Source organism: Pinus tabuliformis, chromosome 4_2 (genome assembly GCF_031772625.1).
Source record: "Pinus tabuliformis cultivar Carrire ecotype Pingquan chromosome 4_2, CPIR1, whole genome shotgun sequence".
Classification (NCBI taxonomy): domain Eukaryota; kingdom Viridiplantae; phylum Streptophyta; class Pinopsida; order Pinales; family Pinaceae; genus Pinus; species Pinus tabuliformis.
The window spans coordinates 587,479,030-587,503,607 of record NC_142304.1 but is presented as its reverse complement, the minus strand read 5'-3'; the positions used below and the strand labels follow the sequence as shown (position 1 = coordinate 587,503,607).

Genomic DNA, 24,578 nt, shown 5'->3' with positions numbered 1-24,578 from the left:
ATAGCTATTGACAGGGTAGAACTGCTCCTTGATGGCATCCCGGCATGAATTCCAAGTGGGTGCGACTGAAAATAGTGAGCCCGTACTTTCATCCTTCTGCTCGCAGTAGGTTTCCAAATTCCCACCAGTCCTTGACATGGGGAGTTGCTTTGAGAAGAGCGAAAATAATATTTTCCCTGTTGGAAAAATCATGAACAGAAAAATACCCTTCTAGCAGATTTAACCATTTATCTACGGCATCTGTGTCTATTTGACCCTCGAACATGGAGATTTCAAAATTAATTTGTACCTTAAAGGGCGTGACGTTTACATAGTAGCTGTTGGAAGTCGATGCGTCGCCCCTCGGTAGTCGTTGAAGGATCTAGGCAAAGTTGTCCATTATCGCATTCCTGCCCCATCGTCTTTCTTTTCATCCGCCATGGGAGGCCGTCAGGATTTACGAGGCTGGTCTTGCAAAGGTTCGACCAGTTCAAGCCCTAACTCCTTATATCTCGACCTCGTTGGGGACATGCAAAGAAAAACAGAGAACGAGCAGACCGCTCTAATACCACTAATCCGAATTTAAACAAGAACGCAACAAATTACAGAAATAACCATAAATACAGATATGCAGTGGAAATAATACTTCATTTCATTAATGTAAAACATTGAAATATGCTTACCAACAGAAATGGAAATAAACCAGCTAGGGCGATGGTAGCTTATCTCTGAGAAGAGATGTGGCAGCTACATGCCTCTGAACTGTGTTACAATGAGGCTCGAAGGCCTATTTATTGTTGAGAAACAATGGAAAACCCTAAACATCCAAAAACCTAACCCTAGAAGATGGAACGCCAAACTGTGGGCCCCGTTTGGGTAAATTGGTACATCAACTTCCCGGGGTCGTAACTTTGGCATACGATCTTCGTTTGATGCGCACAATATCTCGTTAGAAAGATCTATCCGAGAACTACAACTTTGGGAAGAGCAACATTGATCCATGGACCCATGTTGCTCCCAGTTTTCCCAAAAAATGTCGTTTAGGGCCTCAGAACAGCTCCAAAATTTCAGGACCCGAAAAACTACTAAAAGTAGTAAACTGTGCTACAATTAAGGAAACTAAAAAGTTAAAAGAAACAATGGTGGGGGTCCAAGTGGACTTGGCAGGTGGCCACCAATATCCACTTGGATCAGAAGAGCTACCCACATCTCATCCCATGGTGGAAGTACCCCTTTGCCCAGTATACTCTGGACAAATACTTCCTAGTCTTCTGAGACAGCATTCAAAGTTGTCCTCACCATTAGCTCCCGATTTGGTGTCGCCCCTATAGCAGTCAACTGGTCTCAGATCTCATTCAGTCCTCCGAGGAAGGTGTCACTGATTGTCCCTTCTTCATATGATACGACCTCATCTGATTCTCAAGCAGCATTCTTCTCTTGCACAGAAGTATGTTGGTACAGCTTCTTGAGAGCCTCCCACATCTCAAATGTCATTTCCTTCTCACCTATATGTGGTACTACATGATCCTTGACCCCGTCAAGGATAATGCTCTTGGCCCTTGCCATCGCCTCCTCATACCTGTCATTATCATTGGGGTCAACTAGGACAGCTATTACCTTCAAGGAGAAGTTCTTGACACGATCCTGTCAAGTACGGATAAGATTCTGGCCTTCCAGACTGCAAAGTTCGATGCTCTGTCCAGCCTATCCTGGTCTCTTACTCCGTGTAGTGCCATGATGCTCCTCTACTTCCCTTCTAGAAGTTCTCTATTCGACTCCTCTGAGTCACTACCTCCCGTCTGGAAGTTCTTTTCTGGACTTCCTTTGAGTCTTGATTTCCCTCCTGGAAATCCTTTTGTCGCTTGTCAAGATGCCCCCTACTCTGATCATCTTGTGCAACCGCACCACTGATCCAGGTTCCTCGGCTAGAAACCCTCGGTAGCAACTCCTCTGGCCCTGCTCTGTCAGGTATTGTTCTGACTACAGTACCTCACTAGCTCCACTCTGCAATATTCCTGCAGCCTTCTAAACCCCAACAACTGCCTATCTGTGGACTGTGTGAACCCCTCTCTGCCTCACGTTGACCCTGCGTCACCCGGGCCCTGGGAGGCCTTGCATCAGCCCTCTGGCCCTCTGCATCAGCAACGCTGGCTTCTCTGAGGCTCTGTGTAGCTCCCGGCTACCTCTGTGTGGCCCTGCGTGAACCCTAGCTAGCTTTGTGTCACACTCCTTGGCTTCTGCGCTACTAGAAACAGCGTCTGTCACCTCCAGACAATTGTTTTCTGCTACTATTTCTATGCTCGGCTAATGTCTTTTAGTCCTCCTATGATCTGCAATCACGCTTTGATACCATGTTGAAGTTAAGTTCACTTAGTTAGAAACCCTCCATGCACTTTATCTGATTTATTCCTACCTACTTGTTATTTTCCTTAGCAAGTTATTTACAATGTAAATACTGAAAATAAACACTAGTGCATGCTCAACATATTACAGATCAGCAACTAAAAGAAACAGAAACAAACACACCATTATTTTTAGACTAATGTCCCCGAAAAAACCCAATGTGCAAAAATCGGTGCAGTTATCTGAGGGTTTTCTTATTAAGAAATATCAAAGTACAATCTGGGTGTTGAAACTGGCCTATCCAACAGAGAATTTCCTTGGCAGTAATACCTCTCAATTTCTAACAAATCTACTAGCTGAAACCCCGGATAATCCTTTCGGCAGCTACTTAGCATCAATTTGCCCTAGAAACCCCAGCCTTTGCCCAATCTAGACTACGTCAGCCTCTCCTAGCCCAGCGTTGGCCCTGCGTCAACCCCAGGAGGGCCAGCATCAGCTCTCTGACCCTCTGCGTCAGCTACGTTGGCCTCTCTCGTGCTCTGCGCAGCACTTAGCTACCTGTGCATGGCCCTGCATGAGCACTGGCTGCTCTTGCGTCACTCTCTCTAGTTGCTCTACTGCTCCCCTGGCACTATCTCTACCTCTCTGTCTCTCTGTACTCAATGCCCCTTAGCTTCTCTCTGATCACTGATTCTATCTCTCTTAGCAAACCCCGCTCTAGAGAATAGAATGACTGATCACTTTGGTGTGTTTTCCAAATGACCCTCAAGCCTCCTCTTATACTTTTCCGGTTGACATATCAACGGCCGAGATTAAGTCCCTAATCAATGGCTAAGATTAGATCTGGCTTGATCCATGTCTTTTGGACCATTCTAACACAGTTTCATATTAATACACATTAATATTTTATTTTCTCTAAGTTTAGACTTAGGGACTCCATTTAAAATATTAATTATTTTAATATCTCTTGAACTGTTTAGAATCTGCCCATACCCTTTTTGGGTATTGGAGATCTCATGTGCCCCAACCTCTCCACCAAATTTCGTGGCTAGAGCACATCCGATGCTACCCCAAATCAACATCTTGATGTCAATGGTCAAAAAAAATTCTGCAATTAGATCTTAGGGTTTCCTTATGAAAAGACAAAAGGTCAAGGAAGGGGAAGAGACACCAATTTTTCTTCATAAGTTTTGGAGAAAAGGAGAGAGCACACACAAGAGGAGTTGAGCTGAGGGAAGACAGAGCAATTTGAATAGTTGAAGGAGAAGAAAGTAGTTCGTACAGTAACGAGAAGAGGGCACAAATTTCTGAGCAAGGATAGCACAAAAATCAAGGCACACATTCCAACATTGTACAACAGCTACAACACGAACCTCAAGGAGGATAGGGTGCATTAAATGCTATACCATACATTTGGAGAAAAAAAACACAAATTTCGAGTAGCACAAAATACAAGGATTTTTCTGTTGCATTAATTGCAGTTTGAAGTAGCATGAAATTTTAGGCAACATTCACACAAATTTCAAGGAAACTGGGCACAAAAATAGAGTTCATACAACATTTATTGTTGTTTGTTTGTACAATGAGCAGCATAAATTTCTGGGTAGTTGGGCACAATTTCCAAGGGAGATAAGTTGCATTTATTGTTGATTTCACTGTTGTAATAAATTCTCATGAGAAATAAAAATATCTCCTCTCTCTCACTGGTTTTCCCTTGGGGTTTTTCCAGGGTCATTTGACCAAAAATAGTTGTGTCAAATTTTTGTGTGTATGCTTGTGTTTTTTTCTCAGCAAAGGTGAATAAGAAAAAGTAGATTCTATGTGTTTCAATTTGTGAAATTACTCATGTTTATGATAACGGCATATTAAATGTGGGTTGGGCATTAAATTTGATGAGGAATCACTAAACTCAAAACTGGTGTGAGTCTACACACCAAATTTCTACATCTTGTCATGTGGTGATCTTTGACTATTGAGAATAGCATCCAGGGTCTGAGAGCTTTTCATGTTTTTGTTGAGCTTATCTAGCTCTTTCCTTAATGAGACAATTTTTTGCTTCAAGCTTTTCTTTTAGGTAACTATTCAAGACTTCTCCACTCTTTTTGCTTCATCTTTTTCAGTCTTGATGAAGATGATTTCCTTGGATAGTCTTTTGTTCTTCTTCCTGAGGTTATCAATCTCTTCTAATGCAATGATGAGTTATGCTTCAAGATCCACTATGCCTTCAACAACTTCTTCTATTTTTTTCTTTTTGCTCTTCTGATTTGTCTATGTTGGATTCGTCATTTATGGCTAAAAATAGGATCTCCCTTCTATAATCATCAGAATCATATTATTTTTCTTCAAAAAAACCAATATCCTCTTTGGAGTAGAGATTCTTCTTTTCAAAAGATCCTTTTTCTAGGTTTTTCCTCATCACCACTATCTTCCTTGAAAGGGCACTTAGCAACAAAATGTCCTATCTTACGACAATTAAAATGGATGAGAGGTAACTTACCTTTGAATCTAGATTTTTTCTTTATCTTTTTGACTAGTTGAGCCATTTATGTATCTGATTCATCGTTGGAGCAGTCATCCAACTTGCATTTTCTAAACTTCTACAATGATTTAAATGTTGCTTCCTTATGTGATGAGTTTAACGTCCTCATTTCATATGCAGTGAAAATTTCGGGAAACTCATCCATTTTTAGATTCTCCAAATCCTTTAATTCTTCTATGGCAAATACTTTGGCATCAGAACACATAGGGAGGGACCTCAAAAAAATTTGAACAATTGTTGTTTCTTCCACTGTTTCACCAAGTCTTTTGAGAGAATTAACTACTTCATCTACTCGAAGCAAATAAGCAGCAACACCTCCGTCGTTCATTTCAAGCTTTCAAATTGTTTGTGAAAGGTCTGAAGCTTTACCTTCTTTACTTTGTCATCTCCTTCATAGTTGTTTAGAAGCTTGTCACGCATCTCTTTAGTTGATTCACACTGCATAACTTCAACAAATTCTGAATTTGACAAGCCATTTAAAATGGAGTTCATAGCTTTTTCATTGGATACATAAGCCTTTTTCCCATCTTGATCAGCTAGAGGAGAAGATGGAACCTTATATCCATCTAAAACAAATTGCCAAACTTCAGCACCAAGAGACATCAAGTGGGTTTCATTCTTATCTTCCAAAAAGCAAAATTTGTTCCATCAAACAAAGGAATTTTGATTGAGCCTTCTCGACTGGCAATGGCCCCTGTAAGATCTTCTTCCAACTGTTAGATTTTTCTTGAAGAAGCCTGCTCTAATACCAATTGTTTGAAATACACTGTGATACTCAAGGGGGGGTGAATCAGTATCACTTAGATTAAATTATTTTCACTTTATTAATCTTAAAAATAAAATATCATCACATAATCAATCATCAACACAATGCATAAACACATAGATTAAAGTGGAAATCTAAACTTGAAGAAGAAATATTTGAATGTTTTTCAAACAGTCTTCAATTTACTACAACCACTTGTGATGACACCAATCCTCTATAAGCATCAACCTACAAAAATTGCAAGCTTGAACATGTCAAGAAGATGAGGACAGCAATCCTCAATAAGCACCAACTTGCAACAATATTTAGGCTTAGACACTGTTCAAAAGGTCTTTCTTCCCGACAGCTTCCACCCAACCCAGTTTAGATCATGGCCTCCATCAAAACTCGATCCAACAGATCAGAACTCAACCTTCAACAGGACTCAGCCTCTTCAACAGAACTAGGCCTCAACAGTAAATGGCCTCAAACAAGGCCCGACCTCCAATAGAGCAGAACTCGACCTCCTCTACACCAGAACAAAACCTCCTTTAAACCAAAACTAAAGAGACTAAAAAAAACCTTTAAAAGTGTGCCAAAATCCCTCCTACAACTTAGCAAATACTTCACAAAAGACTTCTCCAACTTGGCTTCACTTCACTTCTTAATAGTTCACGAGGTATGAACCTCAAATCTACTCCTCTTGCTCGTTAAAACAAAAACCAAATTCACTTGAGCGATGGTCAAAAACTCTCCTTCTCACTCCTATTTATGGTGCTTTTGGGATCTGTTGTACCTGTTTCTCAAAGGCAGCACTTGGCTGCGAAACTGTGCTGAGAAACCAACTCAACCAAACTTTAGTTTCAAGCTGGCCCTTGAACCAGAGGGGGCTCCCTCAAGTGTTACGAGGCTTTTTTTAACGTTGTTCACTATCACTAAACAACAGCCTTTGAAGCACAATGGCCAAATTTATTATTTGTTGTAGGTGGTTGTTGATGAATATCCAATATCTGCTTAGAAATAAATCCCTCTCTTGCAAAAACTTGATCAAAGTGCCAACATCTAGCTTTGACAGAATAACATACTTTAGAGAATTTGGTAGATGAATAAAAGATAATTAAGTATTCATACTGAATACTTAATCAATCAAATGTAGTAGATGTGTGTAGAAGAATTCTACAACCAAACAAATGTACATTCAAGAGATGACAAAAGGCGACAATTAAAGATGCAGAGGAGCTTATTTCAAACAGAAAATTCAATAAGCTAATCTCTCTAATGATAATAACTTCATGGTAGGCTATTAGGGAGGTCAATACTCTAACCTAGCCTTGCCCTAGCTCCTATGTTACTCTGGATTCTGAACATATGCAGAAATAAAGTATGAAAGCACTGAAAAAAACATACAAAGGAAAAGCAAATTTTGTCATGAACTGGAGCTAGAATACTTTAATTAAATTCTTGTAATAAAAGTCTTTACAAAAATGGAAGGGTTCTGGCATCAAAAGCCAACCCTTTTACAATGAAATTGAAACAATATATAGGAAAACATCTTCCTCAAACTGTCACTAGTCTATGGGAAACAAACCCTATTAAATAAACTAAAAATACAATATGTTGCAAAAAATTTGGAAATAGCAGAAAGTCTTATGCCTTTAAATCTAAGAGTGATCTTTTAGTTTCTAATTCTTCTGCTAAGAAATCTGAAGTTGTTTAAGATTTTGCCCTGGAAATCTGAGGTTGTTTCATTGACTGCTAATTAGTTGCCTTTATCCTTGGGACTAACTGCTCAAGTGTTGCCTCAAAATCTGCCTTTAAATCCAAAATTGATTTACTGATGTTGGTCCTCTGCTTTGAAATCTGGAGTGGCTGAAGTTGTTTTCACAAAATCTATTATCTTCCCTTCAAACTTGGTTAACTCTGCCACCTGTATCAACTAGTTGTCCCTTTGATTGTTATTTCTAAGTCCAAAATCTGAAAATAATCTCATGTTTGCTTATGTTTTTCCACCTAGTTGATCAAGGAATTCTTTGCATTTTAGAGTTAAGCCAAACTATATGTTAACCTTTTTGTCCATAATATTTGCCTTCATTATCTTTTAAGTGCTTAACCATTGTCATAAAATATTTGGGAGGAAAATATTTTGATAAAATATTTCCTAAACATTTTTTAAACCTGTAAATTCATATTTCTCTATTTTCATGAATTTCGTAGATGAAATCTCAAAAAAAATTCCTCGAACGAATTTCTCGTAAAATCATCCATTGTTTGAAATCCATGTCTTGTTTTGAAATATCTTGTTTTTCCCTGAATTTATATATTTATGAATAAATAAAATTCATAGACATATTTCATAAAACCATCCACTGATTTCCTTCCCATTTTTGAAAACCATGCATTTTTTTGTCATGATTAGTAAAATATCTTTTAGTTTCTTTTATGTTCGCGTGCATTTTCCTCTTTATGATTTCTTTCCTCCTTAAATTCATAGCATAAAACGTTATTTCTCTACTCTGTAAATTTTTATTTTTACCTATGTAAAATTATCCCACAAGGAAGAAACATATCTTTCTAGCATCGGAAACTCCATCCTCACTTTACCTCATTTTACTTGGTCTCCTCTTACCTCCAATCTTTCACCCATACGCTCATTTAAGAAAAATATGACTCTAAAATGCTCCCTCCATTATTTGCCCTTGATACATACTTTATAATATAGGAATTTGTTTGCATACCCCGTAAACCTTCCCGTCTGACATTTATAAATTTAAATCAATGTAAAAAATGGTTTTACAAAGGTTCTGTGGGGGGTAGTTGGTAAATGGTTTTGGAGGGGGTGGGGAGGGTCCACAATCGACGAGAGGGTGACAGCTGTAAAAAGAAGTAAAAGTGAAACAACTTTGCGAAAGGGGGGGTAGGTTAAAAGTCAAATAGGCAACCGTCCCCCCTGCCCACAAACCATTTATTTAATCATTTCACACATCTCGAGGAATTTAGATTATGGTGGTTTAATGTGTGAAGTGTGGGGTGGGGACATAGGTTTAATTTGACTTTTTGATTTGACTTGTGAGTTGTTATTATTGGCTGACGTATATAACATGGTAACAAATGTGGTTCCCATACTTTAGAGATTAGGCTGACTTGATATTTTTAAATTAAGTTTAATATTTTAAATAAAAAATTTAAAGAAATATAATTATATATATTTTATAAAATTAAATTTCATTTAAAATAAAAACTATTAAATAACTAAGAGACATTTATAAAAACCTCAAAGACAATTCATCCTTTAGCAATGGAAAGGATTAGATGGAATGATATTTAAAGGAAGGTATTTGTCAAGGCAAGGATAAAATTGAAGGAAGGTGGCAAATTTTAAAGAAAATTTGTAACTTTTAAAGGTGTCAGAGAAAGTTACAACAGGATCTAGGTTAGGGCCAACATGTCTAGTCACTGGGTTGACATGTCCACTGGCTGGACCGACTTGTGCAACTAGCAAGATGTATAATGAATATTCAAAAAATCATTTCTCCTCAACCTTGAGAAGTTAGAAGGTGTGTCATATATCATCAAAATGGCCTCAAAATATGCCATTTGACAATGTGACTTTCTCTTTCATTTGGGCAGCCTTTGATATCAATAACAATCACTTTCAACACTTCAAAGGAAGTTGATTGGAAGTTAGTAGAAAAATTCAATTCACAATCATATGAAAATTGCACAAAATAGTTGTAATGCTAGCTCATACGGGCTTGGTCATTGGAGAGAGAGGGGGAGAGAGATTTAAACATTGCATTTCATACTTAACAAAAGCAGTACATACTTTTTGGCTTGTTGCATTTCATACTTAACAAAAGCAGTGGATACTTTTTGGCTTGTACTAATTAGTTAGTGCAGATGATATATATCATAATATTGACATATCTGCCTCTACAGTAGCCCAAATGAGCATATTCTTTGAATAATGCCTGAGCTCTCTATCACTTTGATCTCTTTATTCATTGCCTTATATTTACATAACATGGCCACCAACACAACTATCTAGAGAGAACACAGATTGACTTGAAGTTTAGCCTTTCAACACATGTTTCAAGGCTCAACCTTTCAATCATGTCATTCAAAACTTCTTGATTTGATGAAATGGCTAAAACTTCTTCATAAGGGGGAAATGGTCTTTCAAAATGAGATTTCAGAGATTGATCCAAGATAGGGACCCCCCCTTCAAGATGTGGAATATCATCATCATAGTCATGATATGTCTTTACATAAATGAATCTATCTGGATGATCAAGTTATTGCTTAACAGTTTTGTCATTCTGGGAAGATTAAAGAAAAATTACATCTCTATAAAGAATGAACTTTGTTCACCTCATTATAAAGACAACGTGCCTTGGTGTTATGTAAGTACTCCAAGAAGATGCACATCTGACTCCTTACATCAAGCTTGTTTCTTTCCTCATTAGGAATCAAGGCATAGTAGGTGGAACCAAAAACCCTAAGATGCTTCACCAAAGGAATGTGACCATCCCACATTTCATATGGAGTCTTATTCGAAGAGCATGAGATACACGCATGTTTTTCGCATATACTACACATAATCCCAAAACATCAACTTCACATTTTTTAATAACATCATGGAATGAACCATATTTAAGATAGTCTTGTTCCTTCTTTCAATTACACCATTATGTTGAGGATTGTATGGGACTGTGATCCAATGTTGAATTTTGTGTTGGCAAGGATACTTTTCAAATTCATTAGATGTATATTCTCCTCCATTATCAATATGAAGAGTACCGATATGTGACTATGCTTTATTATGAATCTAAATGAAATTTTTTTAAAGTTTCAAAAGCCTAAGATTTATCTTTCAACAAGTACACTCAACACATCTTCGTGTAATCATCGATAAAAGATATGATATATTATTGACATTAACAAATTGAACAGGAATAGGGCCTATAACTGCAAAATGTAGCAGGCCTAGTGCAAAGCCTCACTAAGCAACCTAGGTCTTATGGCAACAAGGGTCTTATGGCAACAAGAGATCAGCCACCACTATCACCTCAGTCCAATGATTTAGTGGTGGAATTTATCCCCACAAGGGAGGCTTCCCTACAAAAAATCACCAACAAGATATTGAACTAAGGGGGACTCAATGGTGATGAAAGGGCTAATAATTCAAGGAAAGGTATAGACAAAGCCTTTAAAAGTTGATATAGGAGTTGCCTACAGTTCAAGTACACTTCCCTAAGACCTTTATAATTTAGAAGTGATTTGTTATAAGTTAGATTTTGTAAGATACGTAAATTTAGGGCATGTGGTGGCATATAGAAACTCTAGAAAATAGCCTATAAGGAATAGGATCAACAAAAGACAGATAGGCTATGAATGAGGCAAGCCAAGGTTAAGTAAACAGTTGTTTTAAATTGTTGCAAATGCATAAGATAGCAATAAATACCAAGATGTCATCCCTAATTTTAAGGTTAAAATATGCCTTTTATTATTTATTAAATGAAATCCCTTCCAATACGAAAATAAAATTTTTAGCATAAAATTGCTATAAAATGCAAATTTTAAGCCAACCCTAACTCTAGTTACCATGAAATTAAAGAAGAAAGAGAAATCCATAAGGATGTGGAAATCCATATTATATACATAAGAGGGTGGAAAAGTGAATTTCTTTCTAAGTGAAGAAATTCAATTTTCCACCCTTACTTTCTAAGCACTTAGCTTCTAGATGTAAGAATCTAAGCACTTAGCTTCTAGATGTAAGAAGCAAATAAGCGTGAGGGTGAAGAATCTCACAAAGTTGCAGGTATAGACAGGTGCAACCTTGAGCAGCATGGGAGGGAGTACTCAGAGTAGGGAAGTGGTGGTTGAGTGAGAGCAGCATAAAGCTCTCAAGATGGGGCCTCAGCCAGTGTCTCAATTTCAGTCTAAGTTAGTTGGCAGTTGGGTTGACCAGCAGGATGATGATGATGAGGACCATAGCCCAGGGCGAGTGGAGTGGAGGCGGCCACTCAGTCAGAGACTTCCAGTATAGGGAAAGTTCGAGCCAAGTGGGTAGAGGATTTGGTTAAGGGAGATCATAAGAGATTTGAGTGTCCCAACATCAAGAAGTAGACACCCAGGTACACAGGGTACATGGCACTTATGAGTCATGACTAAAATGGTGGACTCGCAGAGCATGGCAAGAAAGAACAGGTCTTCAAAGCAGGTTTTGCAGAAGAAAGTAGGGAAGTCTTCTAGTTCAAAGGGAGCAGTTGCAGCAACAGAGAACTTGGTAGAGTTGACAACAGATCCAGGTGGACGAGACTCTTCCAGGAACACCTTCCTTGCGAAGAGAGAGTGTTGAAAATATAAGTGAGAAAAGGTTTCCTTGCTCTGTACCTTAATCATAGGCGCCAAAATGAGTTACTTCTTGTGCATGACTCGAGTTCCTAAAAATTAGGAGATACCCTATAAATTAGGACGCTTTCCTATAATTTAGGAATCAGTCCCCAAAAATTAGGGCAAGTTAGGATGCAGTTAATTTTTGTGTTGAAATTGAAAGTCGAGTTTTTTATTTTCTAGTGTGAGTTGATTGAGAAAAAACAGAAGCGATTGAGTTTCAAGTGGTTGACTTGAAATAAGGCGAGTTGCATGAGCAATTAACTCATGCTAACTCAATCAATCACAAAATCATTCCTTAATTAGAAAAATCACTAATTTTAACCATTTGAATTGCCTTTAAAGGAGGAACAAAGGCACAAGTTTAATCATTGTTTTGGTGGGCACGAGTTGGTGAGACCAAGCAATAGGAAGCACGAGTTTGTACGTGGAGCTTGTGAGAGAAAGAGTGTGCAAGAGAAGCTTGTGCACAGGTTGGTAGAGGGCAGCAGAGATCAACAGTCTTGCAAGGGTTTCAAGTTTAGATCAAGTAGGAAAGACAAGTGTGTCTTTCAAATTAAGACAGTTATATTTTGTAAGAGATCAATTGCTCAGTTTTTTTTCTATCAATAAAATTCTCATCAAGCAAAGGGTTTTCCCAGTTGGGTTCCCTAGAAAGACAGTGTGATTTTATTGTGTGATTTCTGTTCCTATTCTGCTGCATCTAGTAGAGAAATTCTGTTTTTATGTGACAAGAAATTTTATTTCAGATCGTTCATATTAACAGATCAGAATTTCGTAGATTTTCTACATTTTACGAAGGTCAAGAGTAGATACCTTGCACTTCATAAAAAAGTCAGTCTATTAAATCTAAGCTGAAGAAAACTATTACATAGAAATTGTGGGAAGCAATGGAGGTTATGGTGGGTGTTACAGATCAAACAGAGGATCCATAGAGCAATAAAGGGCTATTGAAGGCAACCAAAGAAAAAGTTACAAAATAACAAAGGGTAACACAAAGGAAATATGTATTATGTAAGAACAGATTATGTAATACCGAGTATATTCCTGAACCTTCGTTGATGCAGAGGTGTTTGAAACCCATCCTGGAACCAACTTCTGTCATGGCATCCAGATTGTTTCTGATTGGCCCTTCATACATGAAAACCTAGGGTACTCTGACGTAAGAGACCAGACACCATGGTAAGTAGGTGGCAACATAAGAACAGGAAGGAATAGGCGTACTACTACTAATAGTAGGGTAGGGTTATCCCTACTAAATAGTAAATACATACTACTTTTATCTTAGGCATGTACTAATTTCATCCCATCAAAAATAAAAGGTGGTGTTTTTGCTCAAGCAGTTAAAGACAAGGCATCAAGATATCAATTTGCACTGTCCAAAATTTCAAACCTGACAATCTTTAATAAATTAAAGTCACAAAACCTTCCTAATAAGTTTCAAGATAATGTGGACCTTGGATTCAACAAATGAAGACTACAGCTCTTGCAGTCACACTAACCTTAAAATAATACATGAAGCAGTTTACACTCAATTCTGCAGGCCATTTGTCCAGGGGGGGGAGCTCAATTGGTGATCGAAGTACTGTGAAAACTGAGAGATCCAAGGTTCAAATCCCCATGTTTGCGACCCAGTTTACAGAGAGGTGGTCAGGCCATAGACCCCCAGAGGTTTACTAGTAGTTACATGTTAGGGGCTATTGGGTTCCTCTGGGATTCAAAAAAATACTGCAGGCCATTTGCTAGTTTCGAGCAGCTACATCAACTTGAATAATCCTTGTAAAAATCTGTCACTTTATATCATTCAATTCTCTCTGCAGATTCTTTCACTCAGAGATACTTTGGTAGCTTTTGTGTTCTATTCCAAACAAATAGGAGCTATTAAAACGTGCTATCGACTAGAAAAATAGCTTATAACCTAAAAAGTATTGAGAGAAATTCAAAGAGAGTATAGAGAAGAATCTTTCTTAAGATAGACCTTAAACAGGTTGCTCAGAAGATCAACTACTTTAACAGTAGAACACTGTAACAATTAGCCACGGTAACCATGTCTTAAAAGACCTGTATATATCAGGATAAAATACTTCCATACTTCTTAATGAAAGTATGAAATACCCCTATATTCATGTATTAGATGTTTGAAGAAAATTTATGCATTGATTGGATATTTTAGCAACATTGATAACAATAATCTCAAATATTAGTTGATCGGAAAATGTGTCAACTTCCATGTATGTGCTCTTTCAAGACATTTTGTGATAGATTACGAATAACATCAAATAGACAAGTTAATTTATGATGCAATTAACGGGACAAAAAGAGCACCTTGACACCTGCCCACCAGTTAACCAGCCATACAAGCTCCGACCACAGTAAGTCCACCATAAATATATTGGCCCTTCGATACATGTTTTTTGAGAATGGCAATAATATAAGGAAAAGAAGAGCCTGCAACAGTAACAACAAAATTTAGAGCCCCAGGGAAGGAAATGTCTGCCTTTTTCGCATGCTTGCAACCTGCACTATCTAGCTACAGAAAATAAGACCACAACTGAGCCTCCTTTTAGCAAGGATAGCAAACAAATGCATGCGAAACATATCTAAAAATTGCACAGAATAGTTGTAATGCTAGCTCATACAGGCTTGATCACGGGGGAGAGAGAGAGAGGGAGAAAGAGATTTAAACGTTGCATTTCATACTTAACAAAAGCAGTGCATACTTTTTGGCTTGTTGCATTTCATACTTAACAAAAGCAGTACATACTTTTTGGCTTGTACTAATTTGTCAGTGCAGATGATATATATCATAATATTGCCATATCTGCCTCTACAGTAGCCCAAATGAGCATATTCTTTGAATAATGCTTGAGCTCTCTGTCACTTTGATCTCTTTATTCATTGCCTTATCTTTACATAACATGGCCACCGACACAACTATCTAGAGAGAACACAGATTGACTTGAAGTTTAGCCTTTCAATCTATGTCCAAAAGTATGTAGCCTAATGCACACATGTTTCCAGTACCTGAGTTCGCACAGATTAGAATGAGAATGGAATAATGGATACAAAGGAATATAATCATTCTTCATCAAGGCCCTCGGAGAGAAGCAGTGTTCAGAGGAAATCAGAGATCTAATGATTGAAAGAGACAAGCAATCCTCAGTGGAATAGATTCTAGAACAGTGTTGCAGGAATCGCCCCCCGGATCCGAGGCCGGAATCGCGTCCCGTACGGAAGCGTTCCGGAACCTCTCCCCGAAGCGCGATTCCGATTTTATGAAGCGCGATTCCGTTAAAAAAAAACGATTCCTGGAATATTGGAAGCGGCTGCCCGGATCCGCGCTTCGGAGGGCGCTTCTGGCCTCCGGAAGCGCAACGCTTCAGGCCCGGAAGCGCACGCTTCACGAGGCCCGGAAGCGCGCTTCCTCTCTCCTCCGCGCGGGCAGCATGTTACTTGGTTTTTTTTTTTTATTTTTTAAAAAAGTTCACTTAAGTTAGCATGAGGGGGTGGGTTAGGGTGAGGTTAGGGTTAGTTTAGGGTGAGTTTAGAAAAGAATAAAGCCCCCATTCTCTTCTCATTTTCTCACTTTGAGTTTATGAGAGTTGGAGAAGAGAAGAGAGGAGAGGAGAAGAGAAGAGAGGAAAGGAGAGGAGAAGAGAGGAGAGCTTGGAGGAGTGAAGAAGGAGGAGCTAGGAGAAGGAGGAGGAGCTTGGAGCAAGAGCTTGGAGGACTTCATCTACAAGAGCTAAAGAGGTAAGTTCAAACCCCAAACTCCCTTGTTTTTTTGAAAAAAAAATTGTATTTTTCTCCTCCCTCTCCTACTCTTTCCCATTGTTTCTACTTGCTCCTTTATTTACAGGTTGTCCACCACCTATATCCATATTCCAAGATGGTGTTCTTTTGGCTTCTATGTATCATTCCACTCTTGGTTTTAATGATGGCAAGGGTGAGGAATAGAGGGGAAGAGGAAGGGGATGAACTTGGTGACCCAATGTATGATGAGGAGGAAGGGTTTGAAGAGGAAGGGGATGAACTTGAAGGGGACACTGAAGCACAAGATGGGAAAGGTACAACAACACCCTTGTGGAACTATGTGACCAAACTTGATGGGGGAAAGGGTGGTGGATCTTACAAATGGATGTGCCCTCATGATTGTCATGGAGGAAAACCATATTGTGGTTCATATACCCGTCTGAGGAGGCATCTTTGTGGGGTGCTGGACAGTGATGAAAAAAAGGGTTCTGTGGGGGTACAAATTTGCCCAAAAATTTCAGCTGAACAAAGAACAAAATACATCCAAATAGAGATGGCTGCACAACAAAAAAACAAGAAACAAAAAACTCATTCTGAATCAAGTGCAACCTCTAAATTTGGTAGTTGCCCATCTCCTCATGGTACTTTTGCAACCTCTGGAGGTAGAAAAACAATAGGGGATTTCCTTAATGTTTCTGGGAGGGATGATGTGGATGGAAAGATAGTCCGTTTTCTTTGTGCTTGCGGTGTACCATTCAATGTGCTTCGCTCTCCCTATTGGCATGAAATGGTAAAGGCCATCAATGAAGCCCCAAAAGGATACAAGGCCCCCAACTATGAGAAAGCTAGAACAGTGTTATTAGAAAGAGAAAAAGCTAAGGTTCAAAGAGCTTTGACACGTTTTACACATGAGTGGGTGGATTCTGGGGTATCCATTGTATCAGATGGGTGGACAAATATTAGAAACCAACATTTGATAAATGTTCTTGGTGTTTCTTCTAGTGGTGCAGTATTTATTGCATCTCATGACTCCTCCTCCATCAGTGCAACTGCACAAAACATTGCAGATCTCCTATTGAAATCAATCAAAGATGTTGGTCCGAATAATGTGGTTCAAGTGATCACAGATAATGCAGCAAATTGTAAGTTAGCAGGAAAAATTATTGAGCGTACTCATCCACACATCTTTTGGTCTGGGTGCCTGGTTCACACATTGAACCTTTTGATGCATGATATTGTGAAACACAAAGATTGTGGGTGGATTGCTGAGGTTTACAGGAAAGGGAAGCAGCTCATTAAATTCATCACAGGGCATACAAGGGTAAACTACTTCTATGGCACTTACTCCAAGTTGCAATTGCTTAAAATTGCAAAGACAAGATTTGCTAGTTATTACCTCACCTTTAGGCGGCTAGTGAGGGTGAGACAAGCTTTAACTAATCTGGTGTGTGCTGAAACATGGGATGAAATTAACAATGACACAGATGGTGCTAATGAAGTCAAGGACACTGTTCTTGACAGTTACTTTTGGTCACAGGTTAAATATGTTTTGCAATTCACCAAACCAATTTATTACATGATCAAGTTTGCAGATTCAGATCGACCAGTAATTGGGGAGGTGTATGAGCAAATGGATAGCATGTTGGGGCAGATTAAAGACATTGTTGAGCCTAGAGATACCACCTTGTACAATTATATTCGTGAAGAGGTGGAAAACCGATGGGATATGCTAAATGTTCCATTGCATGCATTAGCATATGTTTTGACACCTAAATACTATCATCCATCATGGCTTTCAAAACCAGCACCTGAGGGGGGAAGCAGGGAAAAACCACACCAAGATAAAGAGGTTCACGAAAAATATATGGCTGCATTGAGTAGATTAATCCCTGATAATGAGGAGGCTGCATTGGTACGGAGACAGGTGAGCAACTATACGAGCAACACTGGTCCATTTGGGAGCATGCATGCAATTCAAGATCGAGAGCATTTTTCTGCTCTTGAGTGGTGGAACATGCATGGAGGGCCTACTCCACTTCTACAGAGTTTGGCATTGCGGGTGCTATCACAGGTGGTAAACACTTCTTCTGCAGAGAGGTGTTGGAGCTCTTATTCTTTCATCCACAGTGTTAAAAGGAACAGGTTGAATTTAGACCGGGCAGAGAGCTTGGTTTATGTTCATTACAACTTGCGATTGTTGTCCCATTACTGTGAAGATGCAAAGTCTAATAAAGACTTGTTGACTTGGGACAAGAATCCAGAGGAGCCCAATTTGGAGGATGGAGTGTTGCGACTAGAGCAATTAGAGGATTCTCTTATCCAGGTATGTCCATTGTGGTATGAATTTTCCAATTTTCCCTTATAAAGCATTTCTCTAATTCATGTTTTTAATTTTTTTGTTAACTAGTGTTTTTTTTTTGCATGAATTTTTTGAGCGATTCTAGGATGATGACACGGGTGTTGATATGCCAACACCCCCATCTGGTCCCTTGGTTTCTAGGTTCCATGGTTCAACACCAACGGCAGGGGGTTCTTCTTCATCAGTTCCAGTGCCACGACTTACACAGGGACCATCTTCTTCATTGCCACCACGTGGAGGCCCGCCATCACGTTCTATTCGTGGTGGAAGGAGGAGAGATTAGTAGATATATTCACAATCTACTTCTTTTTGTCATAGATTACTCATTAGACTTGTAGACTTGTGAATTTGAATTTTGAACCTTTTTGGCTTGGCGGTGACCAAGTGACATATTTTGTAAACATTATTATTTGAATTTTGGACATGACAAATGTTGACAGTTGCTCACTTGCTAGATAAATCATAATATGCTCTATGTTTTATGTTTTATAATATGCTTAAATGTTTTATGTTTTATAATATGCTTAAAAATTTGATGTATGTTTGTAATAGCTAGAATATAGATGATTGTTGTACATACTAGTAACTACAATGGAATCATGGATGCCATATCTATCTTGATTTATGCAAAAATATGCATGTTTTCATGTCTTCTACAATTAATTTGGTATTTGGGATGTTTGTTTTGAGTATAAATGCAAAAAAATATAAAAAAATATATATATATAGCAGACGCTTCCGCGGACGCTTCGCTTCCTAGATTTTTGGAAAATGACGCTTCCGCTTCGCTCCCGCTTCGTGCAACATTGTTCTAGAATAATTTAACAATCATTATCAATAATTTATTAGTGCAAGGCCTCCAACAAAGTTCAACATGCATAAATTAAGCAATGCCTGGAAGTGATTCCCAAGAAAACTTTTGCAACTGACTTTTACAACTATGTATTGGCTTTAATTATTTTTAAGGCTAAATGGTCATTGGATTGAACAGTATATAATAAAGCCAAAATGGGCTATCATGTGAATTATAAGAGCGAACCTGGGGTTTGACAGGCTCAGGCTCAGACAAGGATGGACAATGAAAACTGTACAAATTGGCTCATTAGGGGAGATAATTAAGCAGTGCGATCCCTGGGTGATCTTGACGGCTTAGATGACCCTAGGTCATGTCTACTCAAGCCACAGGTTAGTCGTGCAGTCATCTAACGACTCACATAAAGTAGCGAACAAAAAGATTATTCTGTACAAATCTATAGCATATATACTCCACTAAAAAGTTACTCAAATTTAATTGTCAATTATTCAATACCAGTGATGAGAGTTCATCTTAAATAGTTAATCAAGGGTCAATATTTTGTCCTCAAATTATGATGAAAACATATGTTGCTCCTAGCATTTACCATGATGTCACGGGTTTTGGAATCAGTGACATATCCAATATGCAAAGTTCAAATGCAAGGAATCTTTCTTTGGAAAATGCTAATAGACATATATGATAATTCTTTTGGTAAGGGAAATGCTTCGAATATTACTTCAAAGAACAAATAAGGACATCAGGCTTCAGAGTGATTACAACAAGCAGACAACAGGAGCATTAGGCAAATTCACCTATGTAAGCTAAAAGGGTCGGCATATATATAGGCCCCCACATGAAGGAACTCAACATCACAACAAAATGCATTAAGGTTGACTGTTAGAAGCAAAGCCAACTCTTGCTTAAGCTCCTCAACTCTCCTAACATAAGGGGATGACGATCTTCACCAAAACCTAATGTTTCCAAAGAAAACCTAATGTAGCCAATCAAATTGAGTACTAAGTCTTTGTAGTTGTCCCTATTACCCACCAAAAAGTGGGTAACCCCATAGGAGAACTTTTTTCTCCTTTGGATAGCTAGCTAGCAAGCGGCCCTACATTGCTCAGTATATGATGATATGCCACATTCCTCTGCCATTTGCACCGATCAAACACCTCTCACCATCCAGCATTCCTCTTGAAGGAAGGTGGGTCACCATTTAGCAGGTACTTTAACCATTTTGCAATCATGTGCTTTTACTTAATGTTTTGGGCATTCTAACATGGATAAAAGGGTGATTTGGATGATTGACCAATCTTGATTGTAAGCTTGTTCTCTCACCTTATCAAGGGGGTTAGTCTTTGGCCCTAGTCCAGTGGGACCTCCTCTGAGGCCTTAGGGTTATAGGAGGGGCACTACTTGGGAAACTTGGATTGAAGTAGTGTGTCCATAGCCTTTCTGTACTTGTCACTTTTCACCATTCCCCTGATTTAATGTCAATCCTTCAAGTTTGTTGTCATTCGTTCATTGGGATTGGCACCCTCATATCCTCATCCTTGAGTTTGGGCCAAAAACTTTCCTTGGAGGTTGATGCAACTAAAAGAAAGGTAAAAGCATAAGATGGTCACAATGAAAGAAAAAGAAAAGTTAAAATGCAAAAGATGGTCAGGACATAAATTAGCATGTGAGGAAAAATCCTAGCATCAACTCTACCCCCCTCATTAGCCATCACCTGATTCCTAAGTATTGAGAAATCTAGGGCAAAAGTATAAGGATGATTTCTCTTACTTGATAATGATTGTGCTGTATTTTACTTTATTTGATTAGCTTATTCTTTTGTTTATTATTATTATGTGTTCTTCTATCATCAATCAGCTACCAAAACAATAGAACAGTGTGACAATAGCACACAAGATGTAGGCATTCAGCCAGGGCCAAAACTCCTCTAATCATGAGAGAAAAAACCAAACAAATTCTTCTTCTTATAGAATCTTCAATTGATGAATTCTAAGACCTAGACCCTTGACCAAGATTCTTCCAAGACCAAGTCAACCTTGCCCTTAAGTCAAAGTAGCGACTTCTTTCTTGACTTCAATTTCAACTTTCCCGCAATTTCATCCTTCCTTACTGCAATTTCGGCTTACCTGCAACTTTTGTAACTTTTTGGCCCTAGCTTCAGAAACCTTAAGTCACACGTGAGAGAGGATAATGGAGAGATCTATCTTATCTTCGCTTCATTATGTCGTCTTCTTCTTCCTAGTGAACTCGACCTTCAAACTAGTCCTTGTTGACACCAATCCTTGACCTGTTGTTACTGCAACTAAGCTTTCCTTTAGCAAATTAAAGCCTTAATATTCTTCGCATGTGTGGAGAGAAGTAGCCCAAAACTGATCCCAAAAACTTTGATCTTCTTTCCTTTTTTGTCCTTCTTTACTTCGCACTTTTTGCTCTTTCTTGTGGTCGAACATGAGTGAAGTGTGTCCCTGAGAGAGGTCGAGTGCCTCCTTATATGGGATTCTTGTCCATGATTTGAGGTCAACTTATCATTAACTCTAGGCCGACTTGATCTTGGTGTAGGCTAATTGCTTCATTTGGAGGCCAACTTTCTAGTAGCACTTGGACTTGGTCTTGGAGGATCTTTTGACTCTTACAATGACTCAAATACATGTGTAACATGCCCAAGAAGGATCTTTCATACATGACAAAGACTCAATTGACTTTATGACTTAATGACCAATCCTAATAGCTCACAATGGGAGCTTGATCTATAAAAATAAAATTCCTTGAGCATGAAACCCATGTCTCAAGCATAAAATAATTTTATTTTTTTCTTTACATTAATTACATAAAAAAATATGATTACACATGTTATTATGAAGACCGAACCTAATTACATTTTTCAACACTCCCTCTTAACTAGGGAGGTATTCATAATCCATATAAGGTAGTTGGACATTCTCAATCTGAAGAATTCTCATAAGAAGAATCGGATTGGTAACCCATCTGTATAGCATCATATCATCCAGCATTGTCATATAGCAAGGCCTTGACTAACAGCGCTATCTCCCCACAATATCAGAGCACAATATTGGCAAGACCAATGATTTATAGACACCATCATCATTGTCTCTCTCGAAACATACCCTACCGGGACTATTCTTATCTTAGATTCTTAGTCCTCAAAGAATATCGATCCTTTACAACTACTCTTATCTTGGATGTCCTACAACATCCTCAAAGAGTATCGGATGCCAGATGCTTACCCAATCCTCCATTCTTTCTTCCCAAGTGAAGACAAGAATGATGTGTCCATCTCTCTTCATGGCCTTCACTAAGACTTACAATTGTTAGTCCTGGTCTAGTGCATGACACATGAAGTAGAGAACCATAAGTCACTCCCTCTTATCCATGGATGACCAACCCATTCCATAAAAGGAATGTACCCAAGCTCTCTCTTAACTTAGGGACTTGCTTCCAAGTTTCTACCAAGTTAGAAACTTGCTTCCAGGCTCCCTCTTAACTAGGGACCTGTTTCCAGCAGCTCTTTAGGTGGAGATCATGGGACAACCAGCTGCTTGAAGAGATCCTCCTTTTACGTTATGAACTTCTTTCTCATTATACAAGAGTCTTCATCTTTGTGGGACTTCTTCGTAGGGCATCGACCATCCATCACTTTCATTCATGAATCATGTCAGTCATGTCATCCTTTCTTTCATTGGAAAGTGATCCATTAGTCCATATTTGGCCTTTCCTTCATACCTTGCTACCTTCTTCGCATCATGTTTCCTTCAGGATCTTTCATCCTACCACATGCATCAGTTGTAGATGACATCTACAGCTCTTCCTTTGGTAGCCCTGCATTAGCCCATCCAGATATCATTCAGAAATAGAAAAATAACATTAAATCAAAATTACCTTTGTGATGGTCTTTCACCATGACATCTCCTTGCTTCCATCAACATCAGGAACACATATTGACACATCTCCAAAAAGATATACAATGCCAAGTGTCACTTTCTTTTTCAGACTTTATCAAGATCTTCATATCTTTCTCATGGAGATACCATAGTAAAATATTTTAGTCCTTGAATGTTGATTGCCTTCTTCATAGTTGCATTTTTATGATCTCTTCCTTTCTTTAGTCACAAGTTTCTTCTCAGGAACATCCAATCATAGTTGTTTCAACTTTGTCAACCACCTCATATTTCATATGAGGACATATTATGTTGCTTTCATCTTAGTCAAAGTGTGAACCATGCCTTCATGCATCTTTCCAAAGCATGAGATCCTTTCTTTTGATCATGCTCTTGAGGTAGAGCATTCATCCATGTTATCTGCAACCATATGACATGACTCAATTAAATACATGCATACATACCTCATCTCTTTAGGTTATCTAAACTTCCTTCAGCAGATTCCTTCATTGAAAGGATTTCAATCACTTTGACCTGCTTCACTTCTTATCATACCATCATTCCATGAATACCATTCAAGATGGAATTCTCAATGAGACACTTGTTTCTTTTAGTAGGTGAACCTTCCAATGAAAATTTCAACAGAGGATCTTGATCATTCTCATCCAGCAAATGCTCCTCCTAAATGATGTATGATGAGTTCCATACTAAATGACTTTCTTCTTCCATAAGTACTACTTATGCTTCTAATGAGGTTATCAAGAGCTACATCCTTCTAAAGGTGACAACCATAGACTTCTATTTCAGCTATCGTTCATGATTCTTTATGATGATGTCACGAGCTCTTGATTTCAATCATATGCTTCTTATGATGCCATCTCCTAACATGATGCATCATATCATGCTTCTAATGATAGTTATACTTTACAACAGAAAACTTGAAACACAAACTTGAGAAGAACTAGGTGAGGAATACTATCTCAATCAGAGTAGAGATCTTTTACTTCCTCCTTTTTGGATTTCTTCTTTTCAGCTTCTTCTACGTATTCAATGATATGGGCTTCTACCCTTCCTCTTTTGTTGTTGTCCTTTTTAAGCTTAGGACAATCTCTCTTGTAGTGCCCATATTCTTGACATCCATAGCATTGAACCTTTGCCATATACTTCTTTCTTTTCTCAAGACCGAATTTCCCAAACTTCCCTTTTCTCTTTCCCATGGCAATATATGCTTGAGTTTGCTCATTTTATCCTACATCAGATTTTGCCTTCAACCTGGTTTCTTCAATTTTGCATAGTGACCATAAATCATTGAATGGAGTAGCTTCCTTCTTCCCATAGATACTTGATGTGAAGTTGCCCCATTCTTTCAGTAGTGCATTGAGCACTATAGTAGTCATCTCTTTGTCAGGTATTATCTCTCCCAATTCTTGTAGTTGATCTCTTATTTCTGATATCCTCATAAAGTATGAGGCAATTCCTTCTTTTGATATCTTCATCTTGTAAAGTTCTTGCCTTAACGAGATTACTTCTCCTGCAGTGCTTACAAAGAACAGTTCTACAAGTTTGTCAAATACTTCTTTTGATGTTTTTAATTTTGATACAGAGGGAATGAGGGGATCCTTGATGGATTCTATGAGAATCCTTTGAGCCCTTACTTCCCCTTTCATATACCTTGTAAGTGCTTGAGCATCTTCCTTTGGAGGTTTGGTGATTTAACCCTTAACATGTTCCATGACCTCATTTTCTATGAGGTTCAAATT

At 38.4% G+C, this 24,578-nt stretch overlaps 2 protein-coding genes across 2 annotated transcripts in view; one reads left to right on the top strand and one right to left on the bottom strand.

Moving 5' to 3' along the window:
• The window catches only part of LOC149170665 (uncharacterized), a 42,128-nt gene extending 30,164 nt beyond the window's left edge, over nt 1-11,964 (top strand). The window contains exon 4 of the mRNA XM_089428078.1: nt 11,794-11,964. Within this exon, the coding sequence (XP_089284204.1) occupies nt 11,794-11,964 (171 nt within the window). The remainder of the gene's footprint in view (nt 1-11,793) is intronic.
• LOC149170664 (1-acyl-sn-glycerol-3-phosphate acyltransferase PLS1-like) overlaps nt 1-24,578 on the bottom strand; it is a 147,393-nt gene that overhangs the window by 74,231 nt on the left and 48,584 nt on the right. The window contains exon 2 of the mRNA XM_089423973.1: nt 14,325-14,447. Coding sequence (XP_089280099.1) covers nt 14,325-14,447 — 123 coding nt within the window. The remainder of the gene's footprint in view (nt 1-14,324; nt 14,448-24,578) is intronic.